This window comes from Phaethon aethereus (genome assembly GCF_964289735.1).
Source record: "Phaethon aethereus genome assembly, chromosome: 4".
NCBI lineage: Eukaryota > Metazoa > Chordata > Aves > Phaethontiformes > Phaethontidae > Phaethon > Phaethon aethereus.
In genome coordinates, this window is record NC_138578.1 from 19363804 (window position 1) to 19382282 (window position 18479).

At 41.7% G+C, this 18479-nt stretch overlaps 1 protein-coding gene across 1 annotated transcript in view; it reads right to left on the bottom strand.

Moving 5' to 3' along the window:
* Window positions 1-3354, bottom strand: part of AFF1 (ALF transcription elongation factor 1) — a gene marked incomplete at both ends in the record, with an annotated part of 81253 nt that extends 77899 nt beyond the window's left edge. The window contains one exon of the mRNA XM_081999616.1: window positions 3316-3354. Coding sequence (XP_081855742.1) covers window positions 3316-3354 — 39 coding nt within the window. The remainder of the gene's footprint in view (window positions 1-3315) is intronic.
* Window positions 3355-18479: the final 15125 nt, after the last annotated feature.

Genomic DNA, 18479 nt, shown 5'->3' on the forward strand with positions numbered 1-18479 from the left:
TGTTCCAGGTTTGCCTGGGCAAAAACATAGGGTAAAACCTACATTCTACCCTATATAAGATCTATCCTTCCTGTTCATTTGCTTTTGCTTTGATACATCTTTTTTATTGTTGTTGTTGTTCAGTACAACCAATTTATTGGGAGTAGGTTTAAAGGCAGCAAGAGAACCATACTTTCGCAGTAGCAATCTACAAAAAATGGAATGTAAAAATGAAATCAGGTTTCTATTTTTTTAAAATAGGCTCCAAAAGAATGTATATCACCGGCAAATCTTGGAGATCTGAGAGATTAGGTGAAAAGACTGTTGCAAACTAGTACTGGCTGAGAAAGAGCCAAATAATCACGTAAGGGATCAAGAAAAAGGTTTTGCCTTTAATATTGATTTCCCAGAACTATTTTAATTCATTTTTTCACACAATTACAAGATTTTGATTCACACACATTTCCATCTTACTGACTGTAGGAAATGAAACTGTGATTGCTTAGACTGTTTCTTCAGACCAACTGTCCAAATATTTTATTCCTGACCTAGCACAGAAGTATTCAGTAAAGCAAAGCCAAATGGTTCCCCCCAACCTGTGAAAAGCCTTTCAAAGAACTGTCTCTGTTAAAAGGTCTGAAGAAAAAAGTAGGTTACAGCAAAGTTAAAAAAAAAAAAATCTAGATGATATCAGCTATTATATCTCAGGAAAAAACTCAATGTTTAGTTTTCCATATGAAATCATTTTGCAAGTTAAATCAAGGATTCAGGTGTCTCAGTCTATTTTTCTACCCTAGTTCTTCAAGTATACATAAAAGCTTATTGCAAGTGCAGGAAGTCAAATGCAATAAATTTTCTACTTTAAGACTACATTAAAATTATTCAGGTGGATATGCCTTTTGTTCACCAATTTTATTGAACTGGTTTCCTAAATGCTATTAAAAAATCCCCAACATTATTGTTCTCCACTACACCAGAGAATTTTAACAAGATACATAGTTAGCAAAAAAGAAACTGAAATGTTTAGTGAGCAGCTGCTTCATGTGTCTGCATTTTAAATTTCTTCTCACATAGTACTCCTCCTCACATAGCTAACGAGCCTGTACCTCCAGCTGTGTGACTATCACTCGTTTTCTGTAGGAGCCTGATATCAGCTGACCTTGGCCATGCTCTGCCAAGCAGCTCTTAAGTCCATCAGCCACATTGCCATGCAGTCCACAGGTGTCACATCACACATTTATTGCCACACAGTGCATCACACCCTCATGTCACACACAGCTCAACTTCAGCACCATTTCTCCACAAAGAGCCCCTGAACACTCCCCACACCACATCATGTAGGTGGAGCACCAGTTTCAGCATTACTTTGTCTTGCTTTGCATGACACACAAATACATGCACGTACATCACAACCTATCTTTTGACAATCCTCCTCCTGAGGCAACAGAACCATCTCTACCATTGTAAAGCATGTAAGCCTGTTCCCTTAAACACTTCCAAAAAACTGCTACGTTTTTCAAAGACCTGATTCCACCCAGACTTTCCTAAATGCTATCAGACAGTTTGCAAGGCTGTCAGTGAGACTGCTGCAGAGCGCAAGAGCCTTTCACCTCATGTTTCCTGCACCACCAGAAGGGTCCTGCTTTCTACTCTCTGCTACCATCCCAGCGTTGGGCTAACGTGTACCCCTGAAGCCCTACAGCTTAATGCAAATAAAGCCCCATGTAAAAAGGAAGGTAACATCAGCCTTTACATTTGTTCCTGCAAAGCATTTGACTGCAAGCCTGAAGTTGTTTAAAGAATAAACTACACATCAAATGGTATCAGTACTTTAAATTGCTATGAAGCATAACAAAAGCAAAACCTACAAATATGAGCATTTAAAACTGTCTCAGAAATATGGTTTTGCGCAATTCTTTAACACCCTGCAACCTACTAAGCACATGAGCAAATCTGTAATTTTTTGGTGAAACGTACTCTCTGTGTATAACCCTTCCCCAATAATTGACTAAATCAGACCTAACTATGAACAGCAATAGGACAGTACTGTAACTAATTTGGGATTAAGAAAAAATTTAAGACTATCAAAGACGTAAATTCTTTCATACTTTCATAGGAATTAGCAGCAAAAAAAATCATGCATGAATGAAAAGGTTTCCTATTCTTTTGAGTTTTCCACTTACATAACAGCAGGTACCGAGTAACAGTTTGGACAAGTCTTATCTGTATAGCAAGGACTAAGTAGGAACAAAAAGAGATTAGCAATGTTTGTTGAAAAGATCTGTTTATATGCTGAAAAACCTATTTAAAAATCTTTCCTACAGTCTCTGCCAAACTATAATTATTCCAGAAGTATTTCCTAATTTTTCCATCTACACACACAAGCGCCTGCTAATTTTCCTATGGTTGTTGTTCAATTTTATTAAGGGGCACACATGCTCCAGTATCTGAGCACCTCTCTATGCTGGAGTTTCAAACTGCATTTAAATCATTAGCCTGATGTCTATATAACAAAGCATCTCATTGTCATTCAAAAGGACTTGGAAGGAGTTCAAACTATGCAAGAGCAATAATCCATGACAGGGTGCATTAGGCAGGTACCGATGCATGTCTAATGCCCATTGCAAAGCATATGCTGGTCCAATATACACTCTGAAGTATCTTATCTTTACTTTTTCCTGCTTTTTAAAAATATTTACATGCAGTTCATTTTAGACAAGCTATAACTTCTGGCAACTACAAAAATCCACTCCTTTAAGAGAATGATAATAAAAAAAGCTATAAATACTTTTTCCCTTCAATTCTGAACATATTTTTTCAAATTTTCTTTCTAATTTTCCAATTAAAAAAAAAAATTCCTTGCATCATCTGAACCTCTATTTGAAAAGCTCCTATCTTTCCCTCAGTATTGGAAGGTGGATGAGAAACGGCGAACTGCTCAGCTTTACCATCATTAGCAACACTTGCATGCAGGCAGTGGGAACATCACACACCGGCTCAGATCAAAAGCAACAGCTAGCTCCAGTTCCCACGGGACAGCAGTGTGGGTTTGGCATCGCCAAGACCCACTGCAAACACTGGAAATCTCCCCAACTTGCTTGGTGCGGGCATGGCACTTGGTCTGCATTTGTGTGCACCAGAGAGAGAAAGAGAGAGTCCAACAGGCACGAGGGATGACCCCAACACACGAAGAAAGGCTTCAGTGACAGAGGGGCTTCCGCAAGCAGGCGAAATCAGGCGTCCTTGTTCCTAGGCAGCATGGGGAAACCACACAGTAAATTGTGGGGAAAAGGGAGTGCTCGTGGGAACCGGCAAGGCCGCTTCCAGAACACTTACCTTGTCTCCCTGAGCAACATATGCTCTTGGAGCACACATTCCCCGATAACCATGCTCTGTTCTGGGGAGCACACAGCTGTACACCAAATCAACTGCCAGCTCAATACCAAGCTAATTTTTTATGTGCCGCTGCCTAACCTAGGTGAGATATCCGAAAGACAGACACAGCTTCTGTAAGGACTAATGTGTCTTGAAAGGCTTACAGCAATACCAAAAATTTATAATGTCAACGTGCCTTTAAGCACATCTCCTTCGCCGCTTAAAAACATGACGTATTTTTTGTGAACCACATAACACAGCAAAAGCCATGATTTTTATAGGGAGGCAGAGGAACAATGCATTTTCTAGCTGAAATGGCAAACTACTACATACCAGGAGTTATCTGCCAATAATTGGGCAATGTGCTGATTAATACTTTTTCTGGGTTGCCTAAGGACAGTGCATGCATGAGTATCTCGCCACTATTAATTAATCACGCTTTGTGCATTTATCCTGGTAGAATTTGTGTGTCCCACACAGTGAATACCGTGAATGAGGCAATTTCTACCTCCAAAGGCACTTACTATTGTCAGTTTATTTGCCCTGCTTAGCCTGATGCTCAGATTGGCAATAAATCATCATTCTTAGCAGCTGAAGTGTTTACTGTCTTTCATTCAATATTCTTTCCTCCCCACTGTCCCCCCTGCAAGTACAGTAATCATGTGCTGAATAGTCATTTACAGAACTGCAATTAAGAGATTATTCCATTAGGCTTTGTATTTCTATCCGGTTTCACATTTCCATTAAAAGCACTTTGTTAAACAACTGAGCAACAAACGTAATGCAACCACAGGTCTCATGAGCAGATGCCTGTCAGGCAGAGCCCCGGTGAAGCAGCCCACGAAGGGCAGGCAGTGCTCATGGGTCAACAAGAGACACCTTCCTCTCCCTGGTTTTGGGACCCCACAAGAGAGGACAGGTAGAATGACTACAGATGGGCCAATGTAGAGCAAGCAGTGGAGGAGCTGACAGCCTGCCAGGAGTTTTGGTGAAACTGGGGAAGAGTCACTGGCTCTGGATAGACGCCTATATGCGGGATGAGTTCCTCTAAGGGCCCCCCCCTTCCTTCTTTTGCTGCAGCATAGCTCTGCTACTCTTTCCCAACTCCTTGCCCTCCGCCTGATACTTTTAAGCCCATGAGAACTGGACGTTACTGGTGATGGCCCCCCACTTCGTCAACGTGCATGAAGTTTCAGCCCTTGGAAATGGTCAGTACCAGTAAAGCCCTTGCAAAGTAAAAAGGCTGTGAAAAATGAGGAATATGTTCTTCCTCAGAACTTGACAAGAAGCACATGGAGTGAACAGATGTTATATGGAACTGCTGCAAATCAAAATTAGAAAAGAAGCTCAACTTTAGTCGTATTAAAAATATGCCTGTCTCAGCTATGAGAACATAGTCACATCACAGCAACTTTTCTTTCCTTCTTCAAGGAGCAAAACTGACAGCCAACTGGTAAAAGGCAACCGGTCAAAGTACTTGCTGGTTACATTATAGCTCTTTTATTTCATTGGCCTCCAGACTCTGTATCATTTTTTTCCCAGTTTTAACCTTCTAAAGGATTGGTATCTTTCCAAGACTGTTCTCAACCGACTGTCCTTTTGTCTGAGGAAACTACCACTCTTGAAGGAAGTCACGTCTACCCAGACAATAATGGTGGTGATTTCGTGCCAAGCTTGCGACCAAGGCTGGAAAATTACACTAAAGTGCTGCAGGAATACATGGGAGGAGTTTCACCAGGCATATGCAGCATTTTGTCCACTCAACGGTGACTCAGGACATCTTCCAGGGGTACACTGCCTTCTCTGATAAAATCCATCAGAGCCTCTGCCTTTATGAGTATTTTCATGGTAACAACCAATGGCCTCTTCAAGTCCCTGTCCTCAATGTTGCGGTGGCGACACACAGTTTGGAAGGAGAATGAATCAGCACCACCTCTCCCTGGGGTTTCTCATCCCCTGCCCTCCCACACATGTTCCCAATGACACTTATTCATCGCCCTGAGCGCAAGGCAGGAAGTCTGTGCTTTGCTCTCTGAGGGACCAAGCAAATGCCCTACAGTAACCGTTGCATCAAACTACTGAAGAAGGTTTTAAATTCTTCCATGTAGGTTGCTGCATTTTTCCCTCCCCGCCTGACTCTGTCTAGAGCTACATCCAGCGTCAAGAGTGGTAAGCCTCTTGAACAACCTGCTTCCAACCAGACAGCTTCCTGCGTCACCACAGGGACGCGCTTCCTCTGGATTGCTTCATCTCTCTGTTGTCTCTCGCTGTCCCAGAGATTCATTAATGAAGCATCCACAAACATGATGAGTAACAACTCCAACACCAGCTAACACCCCAAATAACCCAAGTAACTTCCAGTCGTCATCTATAGAAAGCTAGGTATTTTCAAGAAAACACAAGCTTATCATAGGGATTTGGAAAAACTTTTTTTTTTTTTAAACCACTGGATAACTACATCTCCCTTAAATCTCAGTACACACTTTCAAATACATTCTGTATCTTTTCTGTCCTACTCAACTGCTTACTTGTTGCAGCTATTAAACATGCAACCACAAAAGAGTAGATGTTTTGCACAACAAACTTGTTATGCGTAAGTATTTCTGGAAGCCACTTGAAAAAGTGGAAAAAAGAGGAAGGAAAGAACAGAGTCGCTATTTCTGCATTTTCCTATTCCACCTGAATTTCCTTTTACCCATCCTTAGAACAACTCTTAGAATCACTCCCAGCCAGCATATTGTGCCTTAGCCCCACTTTTTTTTCACTTAACACAGTCCTGCTTAGAAATACGATGCTTGTAGCAATACACACAACAGAGAAAGAACAAAGGAAATGGTAAAGTTAATATCCCTGGCCTCTCTGACATCTCTTTTTCTCTCTGTCCTGCACACATGCAGAAGTCATTCCTCAGTTTCAAGCTGTGAATCAGGAACCCATTTTGAGCACCTGCTTATACATACACACGCACATGCAAAAACCATCCTCTGTGTAAAAGCTCCAGGTGAAGAATTCATTTTGAGCACAAGCTCGAGTACGGCTCTTTAACACGAACACTTTTTTGAATTGAACTTGAAAGCTTAAAGCCAAAGGAAACTAGAAAACCAGATACTGGTCTAAATTCCTCTTTTCACCAAAGTAGTTCATTGCCTTATAAGACACAGATTAAGGAACTAAGCATACATGCTGAAGGCTACGATTTGGCCCCGAATGAGACAGATGTAGAAAACCCCAGATAAACCCATGAAATTCAGAGCAGCAGCTGTAACAACACCTTGCACGTACACCCTGCTGAGCACTGGCATGCCGCCTCTCCCAGCCGCCTCAGCTTCCAGCACACCCTTGGCAGGCTGAACTCACACAAACCATTTCATCCCTCCTCTGGTTTCCTACTTTCCATCATGACTTTGCTACGCATCAGCAGGATCCAAGATCTGTATCTAGCCAGTGCCTGCACCTCACTTGCACTCCATCTATTTCCACTTACTCACCAAAGGAAAAGAGAAGAGGAAGGGGTGAAAGAATAGTTCAAGGACTTTCTTAGAAAACTGCATGACTTAATTAAAGACATTTTAAACATGTAATATTAACCCCAGCGACTGCTACTGGTTTTTCAGCCCTCACACGCTGGTTCTTGTGTGTTCAGGGATTTCTCCGGGGGAAATAAAGAAATACTGAACAAACAAAACCAAATCATTATTTGCTTGGCAGATTACTGTACATAAACGGTCTTTAAAGTTGTTACGCTCAAGTAAACATAGCTTATATCAATACCATCTGTACATTTCCGTCATTAGGCTGAGAGGGAGAATGATGGTCCATTTTCAAGGAAGCAATTTTTAAAAAAGGAAACCATTAACTTGATATTTAATCAATGTACAAAGGAACAGGGAAGTAAAGAAGTAATTTTCGCAGTATTTCCCCTGTCAATAAAAGTTGCATACTTTTTCATCTGCCCTCTGCATGATACCCTTCACCCACCAAATTAACAGCTAGAAAGCAATGGACTGTAGGAAAAAATGAAAGGATGGCTAATACAGAAATCCATCAAAAGAAAAGCAAAAGATGTGATTGCAATGCAGAAAGAAAAGTTTTCTTCACAATACCTTCTTTTATACGGCATTTCTATCAGACATATTTTTAAACATGACTTTTGAGGACTTTTTCTGCCCTTCCACTCTGTTTTGGCTAGCACAAATGATTACTGCTGAATCAGCAAGCTACAGGAATAAGCACTCTTAAGGGAGCTAAGTGGAAACTGGAATGAATGCAAGACCCTTGACTGAGACACTACATGCTCCATACACATGTGTCTATAATTAAGTACAGCAAGTCAGTACAAAAAATTAAGTACCAAGTCAGTTCTTAGAGTAAGGACTGAAACAACAGTATTTGGCCACAAAACAATGCAATGTTCAGCCCAAAGGACAAAATGCCAGCTAAATGCTCATTAACTTTAAAAATTAACCCAGATCACATCTGGCTTTACAAACATTACAGAACAGGAGGGTCTTCTTGTGTGTGGTTTTCTTTTTCTTTGTTCTGGGGTGTTTTGTTTGTTTTTAAATAGCACAGTTCCTAAATTTTCATGATAAATTCTCTCACAAGTTGTTCAAATAGCAAAACAACATCAACACCCACCAATACAGCTGCCAAAACAGGGCCCGAGAAGCTTTTGGTTGCAATTATCATATTATATTATAATTACAAAATGCTTTCATTTATTTAAGAATTACAGAAAGCAGTTTCTGGCTGCGAAACACAGCACTAGACTACATCAGCTGTCTACATTTTAAGAGAAAGGAACAGCAATAGGCTCCCTGCACGTGAATTCAGTCTGCCCCTCCAAAGACATATGGAAAAGGCACGTGTAATGAGAGAAACCTATCTACTGCAGGTCAGTTCATTCAATTTACTTAACTGACTTGGAAAGAAAACACTTTCCAAATCATTAGGAACCAGACTGATTCACATATTCAAGTAACAGAAGAACTGGCTTGGGAGCCAAGTGTTACTGTTATCATTTCTGCAGACTGACAATTTCATCCATCCACTTTAATCAGCTGTGGTCCTACTTCTGCAGAGTTGTACCAACCAGGCACCACAGCACCGAGCAACAGCACTACGCTATGCTCAGTGACATGCTAAGGTAGGTACAGAAACTCCACTTTGGGGCTGTTTCATTTTGGCTCGCCTAGAACCAAGATTGAGGTCATCCCATTTATGCACCAAGAGTTTGAAGCTGGTCTGGAAGGAGCTGGGAACATCATCAACAAAAAGTTAAGGGCATCTTCAGAGGGAAAGTCTAGGCTTTGCTGAAAAAGCAGCTGTTAACGTTTTTTCTTCTCCTTTCCCAAGTTAAATTCTTCATCCCAAACTGCACAGGCTGCCTTGAAGCACAATTCCATGTATCGCCATAGAAAGTCTTATGTAAAAAAAGAGATTCCAGCATAGTCTATTCTTGCACAAAAGGCTGCAGACTGTAGATAAAATGTATAGTTATATTCACAACCAAACCTTAAGCACACCTTTTACTCAGAGATAATTCATTTTTGTGAGAGATAAATTTAAGCTAGCAACTTTCCCTTCAGCTGTTATTAATGGCTCCCTAATAAGCTACAAAACTGCACAATACAAACACTGGTATCCTGCTAAGAAAGTCTAGAAAGTAAAGCTTTTCTTCTCCTCCCCCAATGAAACTTGCTGAATGATATGCTAAAAATAAGGTTTTTTTCCATAGGTAGCTTATAGAAAAAACACTCTAAAGCCTGTTACAGCTAGATGGCACATGTTAACAGTATTATTAGTGTCATCCGTGTTCTTTCAGCTTTCTTACTTGCTATTTCTTGATTACATTGTACCATGTAACCTACAAACTCTGGGTTTTCCCAGCAGGGAAGAATTTCTCGGCTCCTTCATATATCACATCATTTTTTCCTCTGATAGTTTGAGGCCATTAAAAATTCTCTATGCCTAGAATAACAAAAGCCATAAAGGTATTCCTTTATCAGCATATGCTTTTAACAGAAAACGCTGGGAGTACTGGTGCCATTTTTGTTACAAGTAAATAGAGATCAGCAAGGGAAAAACTTTGTGGCATTTAATTCACCAAATGACCAAAAGTCTTTTTTCAAAGGTAAAACACTGAGTTATAGAATTTTTCCAAGTTAGCCAATTTAGGATTTTTTTTTTTGGTCTATTATTTTTAATGCCTGTGTGTATGACTCAACTGCTTTTCACACAGAACGCAATGGGAAAAATCCCCCATGTCTCCGAATACCGCATCTCATTATTACGGTATTTCTAAAAGCAGATTAGACTTTCTCAAAGAACAACTTTCTTTCAAACAACAACTCTGCCTATTTTTCTGTCTCTCCCCAATTTGGGCAGTTACAGAGAATTTTCTTAAGCTCTAGACTAGTAGGGTTTTTTACTCTTGTAGTCCATTACACAGAACCAGGCATTTCCTTAGGAGGGTTCACAAACAGAGGCTAAGCAAAGAAAGCCTATTATCAGTTTGCTGAAGCCAGCCCATGTAAAAAGGACAGGGGCTTGCAAACAGATGAAGATCGTTAACGGTGTTCCAAAATCTCAGCAAAGTGATCATAAATAAACCTTTAAATATTAAGGGACTCGTTCATCTTGTTTCCAAAATGAAAGTTATAGACTACCATGTGTTAAATCAGAAACCCAAAATCAAACTGAAAAATTAATATATTTAAATATTTCTGAGACACAGCATCTAAACAAGCTGAAAATCATGAGCTTTCAGAAAAAAAAAAAACCAAAACCATATAAACTCCACATGCTTCTGAATCAACATTCTTAAAGCTTTAAAACTAGGTAACTATTTTTGAAGGGAGAAGCATTCCTGCGAGTACTGCCATAAGTTTCCTATCAGCCTGCACAAGAGACAACTGTGAGGAAAGCATCCTACAGCAAAGCTCCCTCTCCAGACTGGGATGCACCTCCAACCTGGGTGTCCATCAGCCAAGATTGCACAGCACAGACTGAGAATTAACCTCAAGCCAGGCTGCGACTGAAGAGTTTACAAGTGGGCTTGGCTTTCCGGTAGCAAATACTAAAGAGAGGCACACCGGGTATCAGAATGGTGAAGGCAGGCCCCAAAACAGCGTTCTCCAAGAAGGGCGACGAGTTTTATTTCTCATGTGCTAACTCAGGCAATAATCACAGTTTAGCACAAGAATCACAAGACACAACGTGGTACAAAGTCTCAAGTACCATCGCTTTATTTCTAGTGACTGCTTTCCATTCTCCCCACTTCTCCCCAACCAAATACCAGAACAAAATGCAATCACCTCACTCACGCACTGAAGACGCAACACAACAGTTTAAAAAAACAGGAAGAGTAGCTGTACAGATTATTTTTGCCAAAGGACACCCAGCAGGAACACAGAAGTAACTGCATTCCTCAGACTATATTATAGCTGTGGAAAAAGCAACTTTCTCCAGAAGAGGCACATATTATGAATCCCATGATTTACAGATGAGCCATTTTAATTTTTCGTTCTATATAAACAACAGGGGGTTTAGTGCTTTTTTAAATCTATATAGACAGACAATGCTAGATGAAACCTTAAAAACAACATTAAAAGCTGTACGTGACATTTCAGTAAAATTGCAGAGACTTTCAGGCTGGACTACAGGAAACATCGTGGTCCCACTGGACCAGATGGGTGTTTTCTTTCAGCAGTTAAGAGTTAACTGCTGGACAAAGTCAACTATCCCACTACAAGAGGTCTGCAGGGTCTCAGCAAAGAAGGGAGACATGGAGGTCCAGAAGAGCTCTTTAGCCAACACACCTTACATCCACCATTCCATACCCATGCTCCCAGAAGCCATATGCCAGAAAATGCAGCCTTATTCACCCGTATCATGGAGTCTACACTAAGCTTTGGCCAATGCAGTTCTCTCACCTCTGCAGTGTATTTGTTGCCTGTACTTTTAGCTATGCCAGCAAAACTTTTCATGGTAAACAAGGCCTCGAAGCTGCAGTGACAGATGTGGTAGCCATCAGGGATGAGGGCCTCCAGGTAATGACAATGCTAAGAGATTCTTTAAAAAAATAAGCAAACCTCCCTGCCCTACAGCACGGTTAGCCCATGCTATCTTTCTGTTAGGACACGTTATTTTAGCACAGGTATGAAGAAATAGGTCCCTAGACTGACAGCCTGTTCTCAGTAGAACCACAGGCTTACCGGCACCAGGAAAACAACTTTTACTAGAACAGCTTGTTCTGCCGAGGGCTGTGGGGACAAGGAAAAAGAGAGAAGCGTTTCACCAAAGCACTTCTAAACTGCCAGCATATTCCCTGTCTTCAAATTAGGATGATTTTTCCAAAACAGTCTACTGGGGGGAGAGGATTCTTCAGAAATAGCTGCAGATCAGTTATGAGGGAGAGTTTCTAAGCTGTGCTTGCAAAGATGAATTATCTCGATAATATCTTTTAAGCACAATCTAACAAATTGCAGAAGCACAAGAATATTGAAAGCAATTTCTTACCATATGTCTACAACTTTCCAAAGATGTAAATATTCCTTTACTGCTATACATTTTAATAATCCCTTTCAATTTCAGATGCTAGCAGATACCCATATTTTGAACTCTCATGCCAAAAACTCAGCTGAGGAAAGAGGCACGTACACTCATGCTCTCTCACATACCTCACATACACACACCAACTGCTAAACACTGCTGTGCCGTGAAGGAGCTGTTCATACATCAATGAACACATCATTTGCTGCTTATAGATTACACAATATATGGTATTCTAAGCAAAAAATGTATAGAATAAAAATACTACCATATGCTTGTGAGTTTGCTCTTTTGTTTCTTTTTAAAAAAGGCTTCTGCTGTACTCTTCCTGCTTAGGTTTTGGCGAATTGGGGGTAGGGGCATTTTTGTTGTTTGTTGTTCTTTGTTGCTTTTTTGTTGTTTTGTTGCCTTTTTTTACAAGTACAAAAAAGAAACTCATTTTTTACAGTTCTGAGAATGAGATTTACTGTTGTCTCTGAGGTTAAACATTAACAATTTGCTTGTTGAACTTTCTCTAAAAATTAAAGCGGGGACATTATTTTCTCTTAACCTGATGGGTAGCATTGCAAAAACAACACTAAAGGAAAACTTCAGGTCACTGGTACAATAAACACGCAGTACAACTAAAAATTACAACTCTACACACTAAACAATATCTAAGCCTAAACTAATCCAGAAGACAAACATCTTCATGAAGCATATGGCACCTGCGATGAAGGTTGCCTGTTCAAACCTGCCTAGACAGCTCAGCTTGACAATGCTGAAAACAATATTAACATTAGCAGAGCACCTCCTCAAATACAGTTTTGTGCCCACACACCTGCTTTTTCTTCCTGCCTGCCACCTCTCCCTTCCCTGACAAGAATAAGGCAGCAAAAGAAATACACTTTTAAAAACCTGTGCAGTGAAATAAGGTGATCAACAACTTCTGCGCCTCAGCAGTGTACGAGAGCGTCAGGGGCTACCTCTGCACAAAGCAGCCATCACAGCAGAGAGGAACGGCGGGTGGGAAGGATTCTGCCTCTCACCGCTTCCCACAGCCACTTGATTCTGTACAGATCTAGAATGCAATTGCTCTTCCCCAAATTGTCTGTGAATATGCCACTGTGGAAAATCTGCTCATAGCACACGCAGTAGCTCTTGTCTGTTCCCTGTAAAAGCATTCTGCTGGAGCAATGCAGCTCTATCTTAATCTGCCTATGATAACTGCATTTTGGAGTGATATCTGCCCCAGCCAGTTGCTCCACCCCAGTCAGTGCTACGTGTGTCTTCTCATTTTAATCATGGACAGAGATGAACTGCAGCAGCCAAAACTGCAAAACATAACATAGCCAGTACTTTTTTCAGTATAACATACCACAGGGAAAAAAAATCTCCATGCTGTGCTCAAGCCTGAACAGGATGAGTACTCTCCCATTTCTTTTTGAGGCTCAGGTATCTCTACATAAAAGGAACTCTTTCGTCATGTCGCTTAATGAGCTAAGCAGTAAACCAGCCTCTGCTGGTGGTATACCTGTGCTCGGTGCAGAACTCCTCCTCACTTCACTGTAGTACACCTCATGAAGAACAATGTCTTCGTAGCATTTCTATGTACCTTACTGAGACAGCTTTTCTATTATATTTTAAAGGCATTGAAAAGCTTCATGCCATCATTCACTATGACTACGCTCCAAAGGAAAGCACTGAGGAGAATTTTTACAGTTCATTAAAAGCTTGTTTCCTGCTATTCATGCTGCATCTTGCAGTTGAACTAGCAAATTATTTTCTCATAACAAGCAGTGAGAAGATGCCTCTCTCTACAATACAAATTCAGACCTAGGAAAATTACATGATCCAAGGAAACACTCCCTTCTATACCAGCTCAGGTATACCACCGTGACAATAGTATTTCAAAGTTTTCAAGGGCCTATTACAACTTGGAATCCCCACTGGAAAAAAAAACACAAACAACCAACCACCAAAACCAAAAACCACACCAAAAAAAAACCCACCACCAAAAACCAACCAACCAACCAACACCAAAAAAACCCACCAAAAAGCCCACAAAAACAAAAGCCAACGAACCTATTTGAAAAATCCACTTCCCTGTGAGCATCTCTTCTCTGTGGGGGGAGTTTCAGCTGCAGTCCTGCCTCAAAGCAATAGACTCCAGGCTCAGAAAGTCCAGGCAATAAGAACTGTGAACTGAAAATCCCCAGCAGCCCACAAAACATGCCATGGATCAAGTAGGCATTTTGTTCCTGAGAAAATACAGTTATATTTCTACAGGCAGGGCTAGTAGCAGTTTACGAGCAAAACCAACAGGGGTTCACAGGATGTTTTAGCTTTCAATAGACAGGTAAACTCCAACAAGACATTGTTTCAGCCCTTCACCTACATCAGCTGACTGGAATGCAGCATCACCAATACTGGCATTTGCCTGTATCAACAGGACCCACGAAATAAACAAGTTATGAAACATGTCTTTAGATCATGGTCTGGAAAGCCATGAAACGACACAGAACAAAATCAAGTTGCATCATTCTACATAGCTTCTCCTCACAAAAAAAGCCTCAGCATTATTCCTTTTAGAAGAAGCTGTTTTGCTGCATTTACCCTGTTTTAAATGCAGACATGGCCACATTTTATTTCTGCACAGCGTCACCTTCTTTTTCTACCAAAATGAGTGGTACAGCCTCATTTCAAGACTCTTCTGGGTTTAGCTGGTATGACTTGGCTTTAGGGGGTGGAAACAGAGGGCTTCCCAGGCTGCTGTCCATCATTACCCTTCCCTGCAAGGGCTGAAGGAGCAAGGTGAGCTCAGCAGGGATGACAGCACAACACTCGTATTTCATGTTGCTCTGACTGTGCTACTGTATTCACCTATGTACAAAGATTAGGAAATTGCATTTATTCTGCATACCTGCAATCATACTAATCATGACCACTTTGAAAGGCAAGTTATATGACAATTGGAAATTCTTAGCGTCCATAAGCACAAAAGTATCTAGAGATAATTTCAAGTGATCCCAACCAGCCTGAGAAAAGCAGCCTACATCTTCAGAACAGCAGCTATTCATCTAAAGATCCTCAGCGTGCAACTGCTGCAGTAGAGCACACATTTTAACAAAGAAGGAAGCAGAAGAGAGATGGGCTTTGCCACTCAGTGAAGGAGCAAATATCCTCATGGCTCACTGACCACTGGCAGTAGCTGGGAGTGAGCACAAGTGCCAGTCTATCCCACACACCTCCTACAGGTCCTGCCGTATCTCAGAGCAGCTGAATGGCATGTGAGGAATATCACACCACATTTAACAAGAAAGTAAACTTGTTCTCATTCAGGTTGATTCTGCTTCTGCTCACACATTCCTGAATATACCATAAAAACCTGACACAAGCCCTTGTTGCCCGGGGACGCTACAGGCATCAGATCATCCGCGTGTTCCAGAAGCGAGTGCATAGAAAGCTACAGCTGCAAACCTACGGCTCAGCTAGCAACTTAAAAAAAAAAAAAAAAAAAAAATCTACATTATACACAAACAACGCTAACTGGAGGATAGTTTCTCCACCTAACGGCTCTAGATATAAGCTATTTACAGCAGCTGTTGGTAGAAGCTGATCATTCTGAAACAGCCAAAACAAAAACATACCCAACTCACCACTTAATCATTTCTTAAGATTTACTATTTTAAAAAAAATGTTAGGGCATCCATCAGTTTCTCAGTCATCACTATTACAGTTTTTCAAATGCTGAAGAGCAGCAACAAGCACGCTTTATCACCTTGTTCTCCTTACCCTTCCACTCTTCAAAACAGTGAAACTCAAATGCTAGGTGAGCTGCCCAGGATCACAGCACTGAAGCTGAAGAAAGGATGCAGGATTTTCTTGTTACCAAGCAAGCATCACGCCAATTGTCACATCTGTTTCACTAGCTGAAACATACAGCATGTGAGAAATAGCAAACTCAAGCAGATGGAGAAGTGCCCAAAGGCCTCATACAGAGTGATACCCAAAACACTGCAGTGCTCTGTATCACACCACCTCATCGGTAATTTACTGAGCCCGCAGAAATTGTATTTTTTACAAAGGAGAAATGAATACAAAAAGCTCACACACCTCTTTTGTCAGCTACCCAGCAGAGTAAACATTCTGACATGTTTTGGCAAATGAATTCTGGAGACATGTGGCCTCTCAGTCCCATGCAGTGTAACTCCAATTATTTATCGTGAATATTAATTCATCCTTCACTGTTGAAAAGCTTCCATGCACCCACAAAGCACAAATTTCTTGGACTGAGATGGAGAGCCCTGCTGACCTGTGCCACCAAAACAGAAATACCACAAGCACGTGGCTTTCTGGCAAATGTAACCTCTCTCCTGCAAGAGATTAATTTCTGCTGCTCATATTCACTCCTATTCTCTTTGAAATGTCTTAAAATGTGCAGCAGAGACTTTAACATTGATCTTCAAGCATACAGAGGTTACCTTCTTACTCACTATGCTGAAATGCTCTGACGTAGTTTTACAGCTTGAGTGCCTCACAGCATCCTGACAAAAGCAAAAGACAACGCACACGATGGAGGAGAAGGAAGGGTTCAGAATGCAGGTGCACATTTTGTCTCCATGCCAGTCTCAAACAATAAGTGTGCGGCACAGCCCTTTCACCTACCCTGCAGTATTCAGCCCCATGGACCCAGGCCTTGGTCCATTTCCAGTTTGAACCACTCAATATATAAAACTTTGCTCTCTATGCTGTCCACCTTGCAGTTCGGGGATGTGGTTTGCCGACCCCAGTGCCAGCTTTGCCCTTTCTCAGCTAGTTTGCTGAGGCTGGGACCCTGCTCCCATATGCCCCACTGCCACCCAAGAAAATGGCTGTGCAGCCTCTGAGACATCAAGCGTGTCCCCGGCCTTGGAGCCAGGCCAAGCTTCTAGGCCAGCACTAAGATTTATGCTGTATCCTCTCTTAGCATGCAGGCCTATTAAAGCAACACGCTGGTAATGCAGGCCAGTAAATCATGTGAATAAGTGATCATATAAAGAAAAAAAGATGCTGAAAAATTAAACCTTTGCCTCTTTAAGTACTCCCAGTCTCCCCACACGTAGAGAGAGCAGGCAGTCAGAGCTAGAGAAGAGTTCAGCTGCTAACGAAGCAATCAATCTTCCTGTCCTTTCTCCCCAAACCTCAGGGCTCTGTCAGTCTGCAGTTTGCAATTTAAAGCCAGCTCTTGGCTTCAAACCCGCAGAAAAGCACCCCTGTGAAAATACACTGTGAGTGCCAAACTCCTATGTAGGATATGCCACCATTTTTAATTTTTTTTTTCCTGCCTGGAGGAAAGGGGAGAAAGGGTGGCTGTTTGGTAAGGGACTACAGAGAAAAAAAGAGTTTCTCTCTTCGGCGTTTCTGAAATGCCCATTAAAGCATCGTAAAAGCTAAAAGGCATTTAACAGGTACCTTAAATAGCACTGCTTCATCAAGTACCATGACTTAAGAAAAGCTGCCTCCCCCATGCTGAGTGTGAAATTTACTTTAGACAGAATCTCCCCACTCCCCGAAAGCAGGCAAGAAGTTGTTTCTTTAAAAATACATTTAGCTGAAAAGTATTTAACCAAGATTGCTATATTCGCTTGAATTTTGCTCCCTGACAGCAACTACATTGGATCATTCTTTTTCATACTCTTCTCTACAACCATTTCCTACCTTTCCACCTATCCAGCAGATTCGCACACAAGCAGCCACAACCTACTTCCATTTTATACAGCCAGCTCTCCAATCTAACCAAATATAAACCATTTACCTTTTAAAATATTGCTGTAAGCAATTACAGAAACCTGTTTACACTAGGTTGATTACGGAGGGGGGGGGGGGGTCGGGACGCGACACCAAAACAAATAATAGACAAGTCCACAAGGGAGAAAAAAATCAGTTTCAAAGAGCTGTTAACTTGTTGGATAGGGAGATATTTGACAGAAAGAAATTAAGACTTTGTTTTTCCTATTAAAAAAAAGTTTATGGTGAGAAGAGGTAAGTGGACACTTCAGTGAACGAGATACATGAACAAAATCTACCCAGGACGTGTCTCCAGACACATTTCTGTGAAACAGTGTAAAAATCAACACCAAACTGTGCCTGAAAAGGAACGAGAGCATCATTAACAACACCGGACTACGAAAAGCCCTCAGTGAAATCTACCAACAGCGATGAAAGTTATTTACTGCCATACCTCGACTGGGCAGCCATCGTGAAGTTTATACTGCCAAGCGTCCTATATCCATGAGCTCTTTCCCCAGCTGTCCAGGCTCTACCCCCCTGCCAAAATCTTCTCTTCCATTTGCCGGCTGCCCTCCTGCCCGGTTCTCCGGTTCCCGTGAATGCGCCCCTCTAAAATGTCACCGCGCCCCTGGCTCCCGGCGCCCGGGCTGCCTAGCGTAGGGTCGGATTACACTCATTTTGATCGACATCCGGGCACCCGGGCCCTCCCCCGGCCCGACGCATTCCCGGCCGGCAGGGAGGGTGAACCGGCCATCGCACTTTCAGCTGGGGGTGGGGGGGAGGCGGGACACCACGCAGCCCCGCCGAAAAGCCAAGGGCTT